This window comes from Mastigoproctus giganteus, chromosome 10, assembly GCF_048544385.1.
Source record: "Mastigoproctus giganteus isolate SK-2022 chromosome 10, ASM4854438v1, whole genome shotgun sequence".
NCBI classification, from domain to species: Eukaryota; Metazoa; Arthropoda; class Arachnida; order Uropygi; family Thelyphonidae; genus Mastigoproctus; species Mastigoproctus giganteus.
Window position 1 is genome coordinate 2,243,871 of NC_143584.1, and position 19,761 is coordinate 2,263,631.

Sequence of the window (19,761 nt, forward strand, 5' to 3'; positions counted from 1 at the left end):
ACCGCTACTGTATCAGTGTTTTGGTGTGAATATCATAGCACATAACTAGTAGTGCAGTGGAATAGCAAGGTTCTGATAACTTGTTAGGCATATTTTTTGTTTTTAACTGAGAAATTGTACTTTTTAGTACAGTCGGTCCTCGCATAACACGTGTTTACACAAATTCGATCTACACGATTTATAAATAGGGGAACAATATCTTATATAACATGAACCGAATTCGCTTATGCACGATTTGCCTTTGTATTTACAAGAAATGGCAGTCGAACGCAGAATCACCCCAACCGAACGCAACATGATAGGAATGAAGAGAAGGTTCTGAAAATGCATTTGTTTTTTATATCAGTGAAGGGGAAACACATTTCACCATAATAACGTAAAATTCCAGCTATCGGTATTATCGCAAATGCAATTAGATCGAGTTTACTACCAGTTTATAACAGATTCCACTAGCAGAAACGCAACTGGAAATTGTTTTATGGTAGCAACCCCTAGAAATGTGCTTTAGTAAAATGGTGAGGTGTTAATAGTGTATCTCTGCCTTTACGGTATTGTTTATTCAGTTGCTACACGCACGCAGCTTTGTTTATGTGTATCAAGCATGCCTCCTCGTTTTGTAATTGTGCTTTATTCCCTAAAAATGAGTAAAATACTTAAAAGGTGTGAAAAGGAAACGTCCTGGTGAAGACACTGCAGATTCAGAGAGAAAAAGAAAAGCATAAAAAATGATAAACAGAGGCGGACTGGGTCAAAATTTCTTACCCGGGAAAATTTATAGTGGCCTCATACTATGGTTTATGGCCAAAATCACACTGGCCTCCAGCCCACCGGGGTTTCCCCGGTAACGCTTATGGCCAGTCCGCCTCTGTCGATAGAGAAAAATATGAAATTGTGACACGCTTTGAGCGAAATAAAAGACCATGTGATATTGCACGTGCTACAGACCTAAATGAGGCAACGCTGAGAATTACAAAGAATGCAGAGAAAATAAAAACAACTTTCGTAGCAGGAACAACTCAAAGTGTAATTAAAATCCATTAGATTAAGACAGAAAGAACTGGAAGAGATGGAACGGCTGTCATCTGTTTGGATAGAAAATCAAACAAAAAACAAGTTTGCTTACGATAGAAGCAAAAGCATTAGCAATATTTTATTACGTAATAGTTGTAATAAAATACTTACGTATTTTATTACGATTATTTATTGTATTTGGTATTGTTTTGGTTACAAATGTATGTTCAATCTGGGGTGGTCGGCACCTAACCCTATTTTTCCCATAGGGTCTGTTTATATTGCACGATTTTGCATTGCACGAAGGTTAGCATTAGTAGAGGCATTTGATGCAAGAAAGCAAGCTTATGCAGCATCAGCCAAAAAAAAAAAAAAAAAACCCACTTCCACTTCACCCCTCTGTTCATTCAAAATACCTGTCCAGCTGAGCCTTAAACTTATTTAGGCTATCAACCTCCACCACAAGGGATGGAAGTCCGTTCCACCAACCAACCACCTGCTGGCTAAAGGCAAATTTCCGCACGTCTATCCTACATCTGTCTTTCCTCAATTTGAATTTATGCCCTCTCAGGTGATTTTTCTGAGCTAGAGGAAGAATCCCATCAGCATTGAGCATGCTTAAACCATTCAAGGCTTTATACACCTCTATCAGATCACCTTGCTGGTGCCTAGTCTCCAGACACTGTAATTTGCAAAACTTAAGCCTTTCTTCGCAAGAGCACCCCTTTGTTCCATTCACTAATCTTGTTGCCCTTCTCTGTACTCGTTCCAGCAGCTCTACATCCTTCTTGAAATGAGGCCTCCAGACCTGTATACAGTACTCTAGGTGTGGCCTGACCATTGCCTTATACAATGGAATAATCACCTCCTTATCCCTGCTGGAAAAATTCCTGTATATCATTGACAATACTCCATGAGCTACTCTTGCAGCCCGTCTGCACTGCTCACAGAACTTCATATCTGCCTGCACAACCACCCCCAAGTCCCTTTCATTCTCTACCACTGTCAGTGTAGTACCACAGGTTTCTAGGAATACAACTATCATGCTCTACGAGGACTGACTGTACTGATAACTAATTTAAAACTGATCATAATGGCATAACATATATATTGAACTTGATAGCGTAATTGAACTTGATATCACTGCATATAGGAATCTATTAGCTTAGCGTAGTATTGTCAATTAATCAGTTAAAATGATTAATTTTGTTAATAATTTTCATTGTTGATCAATTAAATTGTATTTAAACGGAAATCATGTCACAGACCAGACTAGAGCAGAAAAGCAACGGGCACAAAGAAGAGCTGGAGTGCTGTGGCTCGGGGGAGAACCAAAGGAGGCGATTCTCCTACGAATCACGGCTTAACAAAATGTGCAACATTTGCTGATCTTTCTGGAAAAGGACATGATACAGCCAAGAGTGAGTGAGTGTGGTGCAAAGAGTGTGAAGAAATTAGGTGCCAACTCGGCATTCTGATGGATGTTTGAGAGTTAAAGAGAGGGTAGATGTTCGGGAAGGAATTAAAATGACTGGTCCCATCAAGCTCTCAGCTGTCCAATTCATTGCCAGAGCTCACACTTGTGTATCTGGCAAAACAGTAGCAATCCCCAAGACAAATGTGCTGACCCCATAGGAGGTAGTTATTGTTAGTGACTATTATCAGGGAAATGGGAAATATATTTTGCAAGAAGGATAGCTGGAATAGAACTGGCATGTTCTATTCCAGGGGCAAATGTAGATGATGTTGTAGAGCAGATATCATCTTTTAAGGGCAAAAAGGTGGTGATGTTGTATATGTTGGCACTAATGATAATAAGAGTAGGAGATCTGAAGACTTACTTAACAAGTACAGGACAGTGTTGGAAAAAAAGTCTTGAGTTGAGTTAAATTTGAAAGTGTCTACAATTCTGCCCAGACATGATAGGAGAGAGTATATGATGATAGACTTGTCGATCAGTTCAGCCCTGGAGAGATTGTGTAAATCTCACGGGGTAAAATTTTCTTGGCATGGTCTGTGCTTGTTAACAGGAGAGAATGTTTTTACAGGGATGGGATACACTTAAATAGAAGGGGTTCAAGAATATTTACTAATGCTATTGAGGAGTGATAGGTGGGTCGGGAAAACTGCTAGCTTGGGGAGGGATAAACAGACTAATAGAATAACCAGAGCTGCAAGCAGAGGTGAAGGCAATGCTTGCACTGCCTCTATTGGAAAATACAGCAGCTCGGAAAGCAAGGTGTCAAGGATATCAGGCCCTACTATGGATCACCATGGAACAAGTGAATACACAGGTTGTGTAAGGGTAACTAAGCGTAAGAACATGTGCATGTATACTAATTCCAGGAGCATTGTAAATAAACTTGATGAATTTGAAGTATTGATTAAATCATCAGATGCAGACATTGTAGGGATAGCAGAGATGTGGTGTCACTCAAACGTAAGTGATGGTGGATTTGAATATGGGTAGTGAAATGTATAAGGAAGGACATTTTGTATTATGTATATTGTCAAGCAGCACTGGGGTTTCTCCTACAAACTGAATAATATACGTTGAAACACTACAAACTCTGTAAATGCCAGAGATGGTGTAAGTTTTAGTGTTGGGTTGTGAAAATGCTGGGAGAGGAGGATATGAAAAGGGTTGAGAGTGAAGAGGGAGGGAGGGAACAGATGGCGGGTAAGGTGGGTGATGGGAAGGCTATCTACCTGGAAATAGGAAGTTAATGGGATAAAGGGTGCCCCTGTGGATGGAGCGCGCACACACACACACACACCGTTAAGGAAATGTAAAGGGTTTGTGGTGGTAGGATCCACCAGGCAAGAAGTTGGGATGGGAGGTGGGGGAGGAAAATCATAAGGTCAGAGTGCCCTACGGGAGGGGGGAAGTGCGCTATAGCCAATGTCAGCAAGGTAAGGGTGTTCCCGTTGGGTTACCCCTAGTGCAGTCCATGCCAGATTACACACACTTACACACACTCTCTCTCTCTTCATATGCACACCAACTAATCCAACAGATACTTATTCAGGGACAGACTGGTAGGTAACAACACACAACAATCACTCACTCATGTGCCTCTTTTCATCATCATGCACTCAGAGACAGGACTTAGGTGCCACCTAAATAAACATGATCAGGACATTCAATTTTTCTTTAAGCTCATCACAGTACATTTACTCAGGCAGTGCATAGTTTACACAGATGACCATAACATTCATACACATTTACACAACTTAACCTGCGAACTTAGTGGAAGTACAGTAGAGCATCAGTTATACGGAATAATTAATGTCAGACATCTTCTGGATAGCAAAATTTTCCGGATAATCGAGCTTAAGTTAAAATTAAACAAATTCTGTTATAATGTTATTAAGGTAAAAGAAAAAGATTTTAAATGGTGTGAAAAAAAAAGAATTTATTTAATTAAAAAAAATAACTTTTACATAAACATTCGCACATTTAAATATGTATATTCAGATAGGTATTTTACTGCAAATTTTATCTGGAAAAAAGTTAAACTAATTTTTTAAAATAATGTTCGATCGTGTTTTGTTTTGTTTGTTGTGGCCTATTTTTTTGCTGCTAAATCTCACGTTCCTTGATAATATCAATTTGATTATATCGCATTCTTGGTTTTCTACCCATTTCAGTGCTGTTTCTTTTCGTTGACATTTTACCATAAAAATAACTGAGATAAACTATAAATCGCACAATTTCGGGCCGATATTATTCTTACCGAATCTGGAGTTGAGCTAAACATAATATGAAATGAAGAGAACAAAATATGTCATGGGAAATTGGGTTCATGGAAGCAAATGACTAAACTCTGTCACTCATGGTTTCTGAGAAAACCCATCTGTTCTAATCTAACACTTCACCAGATATACGACGTAAAACAGACACAAATACTCTCGTAGCATAATAAACATTTGTCTCAAATGCTACCATTAATAATAATAAAAAAGAAGAAAAATCAGCCCTTCAAATTATTCCATATAACCAATGTGCTATTGTATGTATATATTTTTTAATATAATATTCACATTCAGGGTACAACATTTAACACTTATAAGACATTCTCATTCACTCAGCTTTTGCAGACGTAACACTTAATCGACACCCACACACACACACACACACTTTTTTGGTTAGGTGGTTGCATTTCCCACTCGCTGTATAAACTGACTAATACACAATTCATACGTACTCGTTCGTGAAATCTGCGCACGTGCACTTACTCACCTCACAAGTGGTTGTATATTTACACTCGCAGTATTTATACCTATTGATACACATGGATTACAGCACATAATTGGTATAGTGGAAATATAGGAAACAGTAATAAAACGGTTTTATATATATAGTGTATAACAAGAGTTTTTGATTTTATTATGAAAGTAATTAGGAACCAGTTTAATATGCAATTTCTCACTGGGTGGGAAATGCATCCTAGCAGGCCAGTCACATTTAGGTTTGTACCTTGTGAAGGTAAGTTTGTTTGTTGAAATAGAGGAGGATGTCACAGTTTGGGGAGTCATGGCATGATTGCTTTTCCTGGTCTCTGACTCTCTGAGCAAACTTGGAGAAGCCCATGTAGTCTCTCATCAGAAACTAGAAACTGCTCATCGCGGTTTATAGGTCCAATCTTTGTGATCAGTCTGCATCTGTGGGGAACATAATTGGGATAGTCATATATGACACATGCCCAATTGTCATCAGCAGCACAGGTACATTTAGGGTCCTATGTTGAGGCCTAGTTGGCACAGTTTTGTATTCAGGGAATCGTGCCCTGTTATCAAAAATGTGTTATATAGGTCTGGTGGAGGCTTGGGGGGGTGGCTAGGGTTGCCTGTGGCAGGAACTTCCTAATAATGTCCCCCTTATCTGATTGGTCCTACCTGTTTGCCACTTCTGGTACAGATAGGTTTGTATTCTTTTCTTTTCCTTTATCAGGTCAGGTGTATTGACTGTGGCATGCCCTAGTTATTATGAGTAATATGACATGCTGGATTGATCCTAGTTTGTGAATGCTGTTAGCTAGAAGCATCCTAGAAACCAGACACCAGCTCCATAAGTAATCACTGGGAGGAAGATTGCCTTATAGATAGGGCAAGGGTCTTACTCTTTCAAACCCTCGCTCAGACCCGCTAATTCTGGCAATACTCTTGATCTGGTTATCAGCAGTGTCAGCATAGGTTTCCACTTTTCTACCAACATATGTCAGATGAGGGTGAAATGTTAGTTTGGAGTCAAGGATGACTCAGAGGTATTTCAGTTCTGTTGTCAGGCTATTGTTTTTCCTGAAATCTGTATCAGAGGTGATCTTATGCTTTTTAGTAAGATAGATTTGGTTTTTGTACTTGAGAATGAGTTTATGGGTTTATGCCCAGTTCTGTAGCAGGTTCAGAGCATGGTTTGCCTGATCCTCCAGCTGGTGTTACCCTTCAAAAGGAGAACAAGGGCTACCTTGTCCACTAGGCCTGTGTGAGTCCACCCCCCCCCCCAGAAACTTGTGCAGGGGCCCAGCACTGAACCCTGAGGAGGTCATCCATGGGTAACATTTCTCTGTAGACATTGATACCTAGTTTAAACTGCTATTTTTGTGTTATGAAGATTGGCCTTAATACAGTTATACAGATTCTGTGGAATAACAGCATGGCATATTCTCCTGAGAATGCTGGGGCACCATAAGGTATTTAAAGACATCAGCAAAATCAGTTGAAATATATAAGGAAGGACAGACAGGACAGAACTGGTGGGATGGAGGGGTTTATGCTCATAGTTAAGAACCATATCAAATCTAAAGCAGTGCATCCAGTTGACATGGGTAGTTGAGTCAGTTTGGTGTGATATAAACACTGGGAAAACAAAATTGAGAGTAGGAGTGTGTTAAAGGCCTAATGACTGTGATGAGTATACCAAACAGCTGTACAAATAAATAGTGGCCCAGTAAATCAGAACATCTTATAATGGGAAATTTTAACTTTCCAGATGCTGACTGGAATTTATGGGTTGGTCACTTACACATTAGCAATACTTGTAAATTACTTGGACTGTTTCCCACACAGCAGGCAACAAGAGGAAGCAGTACTCTTGATCTGGTTATCAGCAGTGATTCTACATGCATTAAGAATCTGCTGGTAAAAGACCCACTAGGAGGCAGCAATCACAGTGTATTAATGTGGAGTTTAATTAAAGGTGTAACTAATGTCAAGGGTAAAGGGAAAGGCTTTTGTTAAGGGTGACTACAGTGGTCTCAGACAGTTGTTAAATTCTATACACTGGGACTGACTTGATGATGTTACCAACAGCAAATTCTAAATGAGAAGCATTCAGGGAAGTAATCATAAAGCTACTAAGCTTTTCATACCAATTAAGAAATACTGTTAAATGCTTAGACTTAATGGATGTCAGCTGAACTACTGAGACAAGTGTCAGAGAAGAAAAGTGCATGGTTTGCATATAAATTATCAGATGATTCAGAAGCTTATGGTAGATACAAGCTAGTCTGTAATCAAGTCACAAAGGAGGTTAGGCAAGCAAAGGCAGATTATGAAAAATCTTTGGCAAAGAATGCAAAAAAAAAGCTCCCAAGATTTCTATGCTTATATTAACAGTAGAAGGAAGGGATTGAATCACGTTGGACCACTTGATGTTAATGGATCAACTTTTTATGACCCTGCTCGGGTTGTGGGCAAATGGATATTTTGCATCTACATTCACACATGAGGAATTCTGTTGGGGAGGGCGTGACAGAAGTTCATCAAACTCTAATGTAGAGCTAAATGACTGTGATAACTGAAAGGAAAGAGGAAGAGGAATTGTTGAAGCTGATCATAAAAAAAAAAAGGCACCTGGAGTGGATGGGATCTATCCAATCATTAAGAGAGATAGCAAAGGAGGTGCACAAGCCATTAACCATAAATATGAGAGCATCCTTGGATTCAGGGGAGGTTCCTATGGACTGCAGATGTGCAAATGTATCCCCAATTCAAAATGTGGGATAAAAAGGCGACATGAATAATTACAGACCTGTTAGCAAAAGGCATCTCAAAGGCTGAGTAGGTAATCATACAACACTATTAACAATGTAGACTTTAGTTTGGCTATATTGCTCTTCATGTATTGCAATGGGGCACCATACATCTGTTCCAGGGAAAATTATGGAGTTGCTGGTTAAAGAAGTGATGCTGGACCATCTGGACGGGAATGCAGTTATACTGCAGTCACAGGATGGATGGTGGTCTTTTCCCAATCTGATAGGTTAGATGCAGTGACCAAAGAACTGAATGCAAAAAATAATTTTGACATCATATACTTGGATTTCAGGAAGGCTTTTGATACTGTTGCACATAAGACTGCTGTACAAACTGGAGCAATGTGGCATTAAAGGCAAGATACTACTGCTATGGATAAAGGGATGGTTAAGTGGTAGAGGACAGAGTGGTTATCAATGGGCACTGCTCTTCACGAACTAATGTTATTAGTGGAATTTCCCAGAGTTTGGTGCTGTGCCCATTGTTGTTTTTAATATTTATTAATGATATTGATGAAGGTATGTCAGGCTTAATATCTTAGTTTGCAGATGATACAAAGGTCAGCAGGGTGATTAACAACAGTAATCAGGGTGAGGTACTGCCACAAAATTATAGGCGCAGTGGATCAATGGGCTGAGAAATGGATGTTGAAGCTTCATTGACAAATGCAAGGTACTGCATATGGGTAGCAGTAATCCCAGAGTAACATATCAACTGTGTGGTACTACACTCAGAGTAGTGAAAAATGAAAAAGACCTGGAGGTAATTGTGCAGTCAGATATGAAATTCTCTGAGCAGTGCAGACATGCTGCCAGAACACTCATGGTGTTTTGTCAGAAACAAAGATAATCACCTCCTTATCCCTTTGTACAAGGCCATGGTTAGACCAAATCTTGACTATTGTATATAGGTTTGGAGGCCTCACTTTAGGAAGGACATAGATCTTTTGCAGTGGGTGCAGAGAAGGGCAACCAGATTGGTGAGGGAACATGAGTGCTCTTAGCTAGAAAGGCTTCTTCTGCAAGTTGCAGCTTCTGGATACTATGCATCTGCTTGGATGATCTGATTGAGGTGTTTAAGGCCTTGAACGGATTGAGTAAGCTGAATGTGAATGCATTCTTCCTCTTGCTGAGACTACACACTTGAGGGGGCATAAATTTAAGTCGAGGAAGGAAGGAAGGTTGCAGGATAGATGTGCAGAAATTTGCCTTCAGCAAGTGGGTGATTGATTGTTGGAACAGGCTTCTGTTGTGGAAGTGGATGATTCGGATAAATTCAAGAACTAGACAAATTCTTGGAAGGTATGAATGGGAGAAGTGCATAGTGCTTTTTTTTGGCTGATGCTGTTTAAGCTTGCTTTCTTGCATCATTTGCCACTACCCCCCTGCAATGCTGTTTGCATGGCTGGGATCTGGACAGATCGGTTTCCCACCTGTTTACTTTTCTTAGCAGAGGCACCGGGGTTCTAAGAATCACCAACAATATTGTATTATTTAAATTATTTGTTATAGAACATTTTTTGAAAATAACCTTTTTTTATTTGATAAAATGTGTAAATTTATCAGTTAAAGTTCATTATGTCAAAAGCAAATTTTGTCCATTTCAGTTGTGTTTAACAGTTACAATCCACAACTCTGATTTCTGCAGTTTATAACAATTGACACCTATTGATCATATGCCTATTATTGGATATTAATGGTACACTGACTAATGATAGTTGGGTTCGGCTTCTCAAAAATATTTTTGTGTCTGGCATCTCAGCTTTTAGTATAGCTGTAGTTGGTAGTCTTTGGAATATCTGTAAAATGTATTCAAATTAAATCATTAGTTTTATCAAGGGTAGAGTTTCACAAATTCATTTATCATTTTAAGGGATCATTTGAGATCATTTGATCATATGATCAATGATCATTTGATCATTAGACTTCTGTCCTAGAGCCCATACAGTAGATTGTCTAGTTGATTTTAGTGGCTAGCTTGAGAAAACTTAAAGCTGTTCCTTTGTTGGTGATGTAAGGAATGTTGGGTCATCAGTCATGGTTTTAGATTACTACTGCTGACTTCCAAAATATAACACCAGAGGGTGCTGCAATCTACCTTTTCTAGTATTTATGGCATCACAATTTCCTGAGATTTTCTCCTGATTATGGGCTTTTAATACAGTCTGGCTTAACATATTTTTACTACTCTTTAAGTGCAGTTATGCCTTAATTTAATCTGTTTAGCTCTGTAAATATATAAATTATAAAAGCATATAAATATAGGATATCAGAATGCTTACCAGGCATGTTTAGAATGAGTGTCAGCTAATATTGTGAGATAGCTGCTAAGGAAGACAATGGTATGCACTCTTTGAATGTATTTCTGTATGTAGAATTCCCAACAAAGGAAGTTCTGTATACATCTGAGTCAAATGTTTAGCAGACTAGAAGATTATCAATCCAGTGATGTATGGATTCCAAACTGTCTTGTAGGGAATAGTCAAAAATTCGAGGTCTGTACATTGAGGAGAATACAGGGAAATTTGCAGTTATCTACAAGATGCATACTTGTACATTGGGTAGATAGTGGTGTATTTCTCTGGTGCATGGTGAAACAATTTTTGAAGTTTTGAATATTTTGTATTGCCTAGGAAATTTTCTGGTAATGTATTTTTCACTAATGAGATGAAATTATGGTTCACTTTGGTTATTATGCATTCTAGTGTTTTGCCAACTAGAATATGGCTTTCCTTCAGTGCAGTGTTTGAGAATGAAATTTCCAAGACTACACATGAACTATGCTTTCCAGCAAGGCTATTCCTGCACATTGACACAAATTGATCATAAACTTTGTCATTTTATGTTATTGCCAAACCCTGTTTTTGGTATTTGTCTGAAATACAATGAGAAGAAAGCACCAGAAATAGTTTTCCACCTTCAGGGATGTTTTATGTATATTTAGAATATCATTTGTCTTTCTGGCAATTCTATATCATAGTAAACATACGTGGCCTCTGTTCTCTAAACTCACTTTATCATAAAAATGGTAGCTGTTGATTGTTGATTAATTCTTTGTCTAATAATACAGACGCTCGTGTTTCCTGATGGGAAGGCTCTTAATATGATACTTGATGATGGTGGTGATCTAACACAACTGGTTCATGAGAAGTATCCCCAGTACGTACCAGGTAAATATTTGAAGCATTTAATTAAACGAGCAGCTATTTCATTAAATTATTTTCAGCTTTTTCATTAAAAGAGAAGCTAACATTTCATTAGAAAAGAGCAGCTATTTTAAATTGCTGTATTCGCACAGGATATATATATATTATAGGTTTTTTTTTTTTTTTTTTTTCCCCTAATGATGGAAGAAATAGAAATAACAGTTGGTTTGACTTGAATAATTTGAGGTTCTGATCATGGAAAAGTAGCAAAATCAGATCATAAGGTTAGGAGTTATAATAGCATTTCCAAATATGAAAGGTTAGTGAAATCTGTAGTATTTAAGTATTTTCAACAGCTTGAAGATTTAAGCTAGGATGAATGACATTGGACTTGAATTTCTGTAGGTATGTTATTTTTGGGAACAGAGAACAGAAGCAGAGTGATTAAAAAAAAAAAAAAAAAAAAAGCAAACAAGCATTTAGTTATACTGTAAAATGGCATCAGTATAAGTTAGCAAGAAGATAAAGCAGTTGTTTAATATTTTTGTGAAAGAGGGTTCAAGCTGGTTGCCATTCACTGAAGACTTGCACTACAGTTTGGGAAGCACAGATTTATGTGGTGTTATATGGTATTAAGAGTAAAAAAAACTGAGACACCGAGCAATTTCTCCATGCTACATGACTGCAGACAGCAGTCAGTCACGTGAAAATTAACAAAGTTGATATTTTTATTTTGGAAAACTGCTGTATTTTTGTGCATGAATCTCAGAAGCAGTAAACATTTTGTGTGATAGAGATCATTCATGACTGATCATCTTTGCTTCTGAAAAGTGAGCATGAGATGGTTCCAAAGATACTGACAATGACTGGACTTGACATGACTGGACAAGAGGAGTGGGAAATCCTGGGCCACTTAGGTACAGTCTTGTTATATCTTTAGATTTCCAATTTTTCCAGATCATTAAAAGAATTTTTGGGAGGATAAGTTTAACAACAACAACTTAAGTGCATATGGGCTTCCTTTAGTGGCTGAGAATCTATCCTAAAGAATTCTATATTTCTGGCATAGTTGTATTTCTCTCTCTCTCTCTCTCTCTCTCTCTCTCTCTCTCTCTCTCTGTCAGTCTGATGATGAAAACTCTAAACACAAAGTTATTATGCATAGTTTGAATGTAGATTTTAATTTTTGAAAAGTATATGTGAAAAGTTTGTTCTAAAGAACAGAAGTAGAAAGGATAAATGAGGAAAAGTTGGTTCTGTAGTTTGGAGTTGAACCAATGGATGTAGAGTAGATGCCAGTCGAGAAAAAAAATACTTGTAGAAGTATCTCTAAGATTTTGTCTAAGACAAGGCATGTAGCAGAAACTGTATGAGACAGAGTGGAGAGACTTTGTAAGAGATGGGTCATTAATTAACCTGATTTTTTTTTTTTTTTTTTTTTTTTGGATGTAATCAAGAAGCTTGACAAGTTCTAGGGGCACCAACCTAGATGGACAAATAATATTCCATGGTAGAGTGCATTTGAAATTTATACAGAGTGAGTAGTTGTTTAGAAGAAAAGTAATGCTGAGAGTGAAAGAGAAAACCCAATTTTTATTTTTGGTGCAGAAGAAACAGTGTGCACTCAAGACAGATTTGAGGGTAATCCCTAATAGAGATATGTGATCTCATCTAGAAATCTGTGTTATTGAAGATGAGCACTGAGCACGAGAGCAGTAGTTTTTTTTTTTTTTTTTGAGAAGAGAATAAAGTGAGAAGACTGCCTAATATGATGAAACAGGAAAGGTTTATTGATATGCTGTGATAAAAATTCTAGGTAAAATTTGAAATTTTCCTCCTCTTTGTTGTCTGTAATGTTATTGTTTATGTGCATAACAAATAAGTGACTCATGGATATAGTTTAGTGGTGCTCAGTGTTTTAATGGCTTGAGTTTCTATTCATTCTTCGATTTCAATGAGATGAAATTGAAGAACGAAGTACGAGATATTTTCACGTTGTTTTGCACCCTAAGAGATAATTAAAATGTATGCTCTTTTTAGGTTATCTTTTAACATAGCCAACTGCTTCTTTAGAAATCAAGCAGACAATTTTCATTGCCAGTCTGTAATGAATTATTTTTCTTTCACTGTTAATTAAATGCAGGAAAAGTCAACACTAAGTCAACTTTATCCAAGCCAAAAAATTTTAGGGGAAATCAAAGAATGAAATACCTTGGGGTAGGTGGATGAAGACAACTAACTGTAAAATTAATGCTTCATTTAAAAAATTTAAATTTGTATTTAATTATGAATATCAAAAGAAAAGAACTTACTTTGTGAACCTCTAGAAATGATCTTGAAACACTTGCATTGCAAATATGCCAAAATCCAATTATTCTGAAGTGATGAACATTGCAGCTGGTCACATTCAAGTGCAACTTAATGGACAAGTCTTTGGGTTATCTGTATATATCAGTTGTCTCTGGTGCTGACTTTTATTTCATTTATACACTGAAAGGACAGAATTCATGGGATACCTGGAATGCGATGCTGTCACCCCTCTCACTAGTGGATGAACCCACCACTTGGCGGGTATATAGGTATACTGCATCACAACATTCATGTAGACTGTAATTCGATGTCAGTATGGATAAATGTTGTGAGTTAACGGACTTTGAAAGAGGGATGTTAGTGGGTGCCCGAATCATGGGTCATTCTATCACAGAGGTGGTACAGAAATTGCATCATCCCCAGTTGACAGTATCAAGGTAGTATTGGAATACGCCATTTTCGTAATAACATCTCACCATGGACAGTGCTATGGGCGGAGAAAGGTGGTGGATGAACGTGGCCGTTGACGTCTGTCTCGCATTGTTTAAGCCAATCGGAGAGCGACAGTGGCACAAATCACCACTGACTTCAACAAGGGAGGTGCCAGAAATGTCTGCCCAAAGCCCATCAGGTGATCATTAGCCGCAATAAGTTATGGGAGCTGCCAACCCACAAGAGTCCAATTGTTAACACCGTGACACAGGACTCTACGCCTCAACTGGGTGAAAGAACATCGGCACTGGACCTTGGATGATTTGAGACGAGTCTGCTCTCTGGTCCGATTAGTCCTGTTTTGAGTTATTTTGAGCGGATGGGAGGGTGTGTGTCTGGTGGAAACTGCCAAGCTATGCATCCATCATGTCAACAAGGAACTGTTCAGGCAGGTGGATGGTTGGTAATGGTCTGGGACATGTTCAACTGGCACACATTGGAACCTCTGTTATGTCTAGATGCATCTCTGAACGGTCCTTGCAGACCATCTGCATCCCTTCATGGTCATTGTGCACCCACAGGGCAATGGACACTTCCAGTTCTTCTCCCCACAGATGTGGTGACTAGAATATGGTTGGAAGAGCATTCTGCAGAATTTATCACTTGTAATGGCCTCCCCATTCACTGGACGTGAACTCTGTGGAGCATCTTTGGGATGCCGTGGAAAGGTTCCTTTTGAGCTTTGGATGCTCCACCCAGGAATTATGGACAATGGTGCAGCAAGCATGGATGGAAATACCTGTGGAATGCTTTCATGAACTAGTGGGCTCAATGCCTTGCTGTGTGACTGCCCTTATCTGGGCGAAAGGTGGGCCTACCCATTACTAGGTTAGGTATCCCATGATTTCTGTCCATTGAGTGTAGTTTAATTTTCAGTTGAGTTGAGTGCACATTTGGTGTTTAAATAATACTGTTACTGGTTTAGTGTTAGCATTTCATTACCAAAAATAAGGGAAGACAATTTTCAGGGAACCATTCATGTATATTTTCATATGAAATGCTTAGAAATTTTAAAAACCTTAGTATTTATACATTTAACAAGTAATTTTCCTCTTTAAATATAATTTATATATTTAATTTATTATACATTTATAATAAAGTAATGCATCATATGCTCAGTTTAATCAAGGTTAAACAGCTTAAATTAGTTGACAGTTTCAGTTATTTTAATAATTTTATATGTAAATATTTTAAATTTATAAATTTCTTATGTGGTTCTCTTTTAAAATATTTAAAACTATTTTATTTAGGGATCAGAGGTATTTCAGAGGAAACCACAACAGGGGTACATGGTTTGTATCGAATGCTCAAAAACGGAACTTTAAAGATACCAGCTTTTAATGTTAATGATTCTGTTACAAAGGTTAGTAATGTTTGTTGTGTGATGTACTTCAATAAAAATGTGAAATAAGCATTAAAGTATTTAATGAACCAATTTGATTAACATTACTGGACAACTTGGCATTACTAGCTATTTCATGGCATTCCTATGCAGTTTCCTTGCAAATTTCCCATTTCTTGACCCCTCTATTTTATTGTCTATTGCAGTGCCTCTTGATTTTTGTTGTATCTCCTAACTGTCATCAGTTATTCTCCTTATGAGTTAAAATTTTGTCTGTTAATACACAAAAATGTTCAGAATGATTTTGCTTGGGGGTGCTTAAAATAACTGAGCAAGCTGGGTAAAGTGAGTTGGCACCATACTTCTCAAAACTAAATACCATTGTCATCTCATGTAGAGCTAAACAAACATGGTTTCCACAGCAATAATATTTAAGAGATCAGTCTACTAGCTAAGTTGTTAAACTGACAGTTTTTTTGTTTTTTTTTGTTTTTTAAATTGCTGCAGTCTGTATTGCTCAGGAATGGGCATAATTGGCATACCAAACTATGGGCAGTTTTATTCTTGTGGATTAAAAGAACACGATAAAGAATAATAGCTTAATCAATCAGATCTGGTTTACATTTGGACAGTGTTGAAAATTGAAGTTACCTGGAGAGTATTTTGTAGCTGCTTTCTTATTCATTATCAATATAGTAGATAGAGTTCATTGGTCTTTTTAATTGTTTGGGGGGGAAAATATTTGACTAATTGGTATATGCTGGTTTGTGAAGTTGGCATAATGTAATGCTAACAAGTAAGGTTAGCATTATTTTTTTTTACCTTATGAATTTGGCAACAGCCATAACAGTAATGGGCATTGCAGAAGACTTCTTTTTTACTGTGCTGTTTCTCCACTCCTAGCTGGTGGCTAGATCTTAAATTTTTTGCTGCCTAATCTAGTAGTAGAATTTCATACCATCATTTATGCTGCCATGGCAAGGGCAGTCTGGAAATTTTTGGTAATACTATCTTGTATGCAATAATTGGATTCAATTTTGATATTGTTCTTCAGAGAGACAACACTTGTTATCGGACAAATAATGAAGAAATATTATCTTAGTGATGTGTATTTTTGAATAGTTCTTCAGTTATTATAATTAGCTGATGCCTGGTGAAAGGAGTGAGGTCTTCTCTGAGATTTTCCAGATTTTTTTTTCGGAGCCCACACAAGTAGACCAGCTTGTGATTGACACAATATGGCCTAAGATGCCGATTTGTCATAAAACTGAGAAAATATATAAGTACATTTAATTGAGTAGTGAGGGAAATTAAATGAAAATGGCTGTTTTACTTTCAATTTTGATATTGAAAATTTGGAAGTAAAATAATCAGCCCTATGAGTTGTACCAAATGAAACGTGAAACTGAATTGTTAAATAACTAATTGCTTAATTTAAGAAGTGTATACATAACCTTCTTGAGCATAAAATGCCCAGTAAGTGATCAAATCCTTAATGAATTATTTATTCAGGAATTGTTGAATTTACTTGGTAATTCAGGATTTTAAAAATGTGACTGCATTCTTTAGACATTTAGAATAGACTGTCTAGTGCAACTTATGGCAGTTTACATTTCTACTATTTTATTTACAATTTAGTTCATAATTATCAGTTCTTCCTATCTCTCATCATTTTTTTTTTTTTTTTCCTTTTTTGTTTTCTAGGCTGCTACCACATTTTTTCACATAATGATGAACATTCATTTTAAGAGACATTCAATACTAGCCCACAATATACTTAATAGCAGTGGTATATATTTAGTTTAAGGCTATTCAATTGCTGAAATCATATTGGGCTGTTTATACATCCAATTAAAAAAAAAAATTGGACAATCACAACATCCATACTTGAGGCAGCATTTGAACCTATAATTTATTTCTCAAGCAAGAAGGCTACCCAATCCTCATATGTGTTGACATTTTGGCATAATGCTGGCTATTGTTCAGTGAAGATTAGAAGGAGCAGAGTTACTGTATTATCCAGTAAAAATAACAAGTTACCTTGAGTACTTAAGCTGTATGCATAACTTTCAAAAATCCAAAATTTTCAAAAATCTGGAACATACTATATCCCTGATAATTTCAAATTCAGCAGATTTATGAGGTTCTGCTGTACTAATCAAGAGTATATATATAGAAGTAATGTGTCAATTTTTATATTAGTATCCATATTTTGTATTTTGCTGTAAGTAGTCTGTATTATGCTTGTGATTCTATTTTTTGATTGTATGCTACATTTGAATTTCTTTACTGTATATTTATTGAAAATAAATATTTTCAATTTTTGCTGTTTATTCTATTATTTTTGTGTACTGTTACTTTTCCCATATGAAAATTTATAAAACTTTAGAAGTCAGCACTTAATTATGGTAATTGTTCCACACATGCTCTGTTTATCAAACTGGCTTTTTTTTTTTTTCCGCTTAACTTTCTAAGTTCAGTTTGGTTGGTGGTGGTGGTTCCTTCTTTCTGCTGAAATTTGCCAGGATATGATATTCGCCAGTGTTTCTACTAATTTTTCTAGATTGGAGTAGAATTCTTAGTGGATACGAGGTGTGATTTGTTTCTATGTTAACAGTTTTGTCTTGGTATGAGTAACCATGCTCTTCAATCAGTCAGTCAGTGTTGGAAGTTAGATTTTTTTTTAACTTATGCTTTGTACAGGTTTTTGTAAAGTGTTAAAAACTGCCTGTGTCATGAAGAGGCTTGTTTTTTTTTAGTGTCTAATTTTATTGTTGCCTGTTGGTTTCTTAGATACGTTTTATGACACTCTTGTGCTCACAAGCTTAAATCTGAAAACCTATGAAGACCATGCATAGTTTACCCATTGTGCCTTGAATTTTAGTTGCATTCAGTTGTCATATTGACATAATTTTCTTGTTAGTCTAACAACTTCTGCAGATCACCCTGTGCCCTCCCCTAGGAACCTCCACTCTGCTGTTGACATGCTGGTGTGATTAAAGCTTTGGAGGACTGTGGATAGAAACTAGTAAGAGGTTTTGTCCTTGGTGATCCAGCCTGCATTAATAAATTATTCATATACTCTTCAAGTGTTTCTGAATATGTAACTGATCTTATATGGTTAACTAACGGTGCTAACTTTAATTAGTTGAAAGAAATTGAAAGACACAGCTTGGTCTTTCATAAGCTTGAAATACCCCTACTACAGCTATTACTATTATTATCACTGCTACTATTATTAATATATTAATTTATTCTGTTTACCACAATGGTCTCTCTTCTTTCAAAGAAGTCACATTGAAACATTAAATATTGAAATGTAATATTCAGAAGTTTTTTTCCCTTTTTATCTTGTAGAAAATGTAATAAAGAATCAAGTTGATAATTCTTATAGTCTGATAGTTCTTATAACTTTAAATTACAGAGTAAATTCGATAATCTCTATGGTTGTAGAGAATCCTTGATTGATGGAATCAAGAGAGCAACTGATATTATGTTAGCAGGAAAAGTGTGTGTTGTGGCTGGTTATGGAGATGTTGGGAAAGGTTGTGCACAGTCATTACGAGCCTTTGGTGCAAGAGTTATTGTTACTGAAGTAGATCCTATTAATGCTTTACAGGCAGCAATGGAAGGTAAGTGCAAAGAATATAAGAATAAAATTGACAATTTATAAAAGTTTTTTTTTTTTTGTTTGTTTGTTTGAACACTGTCAGAAGACTTGTTTATATAATTATACAAATGATAGTCATTTTTTGGAGAGTATGATACTCTCCCCACCACTCACTCATAAAAAAAAAGGGTCCAGAATGCTTTGCATGTTACAGAAGATTCATTCAGATGTCAAAAGTAAATTATTTTCTCGATGCATTTTCAGAGTAGTTTCGTAATGCACCCCTTGATCAGATCTTGATAGTTGCTGTACTCTAGTTATGAATGTTTTGATAACAATCAAAGCGGAAAGGACAATTTTTTAGATTTGCTATTTATTCATTGATGGACTAGTCACTAGTCAAACAAGGTTGACATGGCTAGTACAAGTGATAAATTATATAAGAGCATGAATATACAGGGTGTCCCAAAAAGGTGTAACCAATTTTAAATGTTTGTAACAAATGTAATTTTAATGATAGAAACACAAAACCTGTGCTAAATGTGAGAAAAACAGTTGAAGTTTTTACTGACATTCAACATGTGCACCACTTGTCACACGAACAAAAAGGTGTAACCAATTTTAAATGAGCAATACAAACATGCATGTTGGAGAAAATGGAACAAGATGAACGTGTAATGACACGGATTTGTTTCACAGACAAGTGCACATTTCATGTTTCGGGAAAGGTGAATAAGCAAAATGTCAGAATTTGGGGGACTGAAAACCCACACTGTGCGCAGGAGTATCAGCGAGATAGCCCAAAGGTGAATG

General features: G+C 36.8%; 1 protein-coding gene across 1 annotated transcript in view; it reads left to right on the top strand.

The window, feature by feature from the left end:
• Ahcy (adenosylhomocysteinase) overlaps positions 1 to 19,761 on the top strand; it is a 68,051-nt gene that overhangs the window by 30,179 nt on the left and 18,111 nt on the right. Inside the window, exons 4-6 of the mRNA XM_090383733.1 lie at positions 11,119 to 11,218; positions 15,247 to 15,359; positions 18,763 to 18,970. Coding sequence (XP_090239859.1) covers positions 11,119 to 11,218; positions 15,247 to 15,359; positions 18,763 to 18,970 — 421 coding nt within the window. The remainder of the gene's footprint in view (positions 1 to 11,118; positions 11,219 to 15,246; positions 15,360 to 18,762; positions 18,971 to 19,761) is intronic.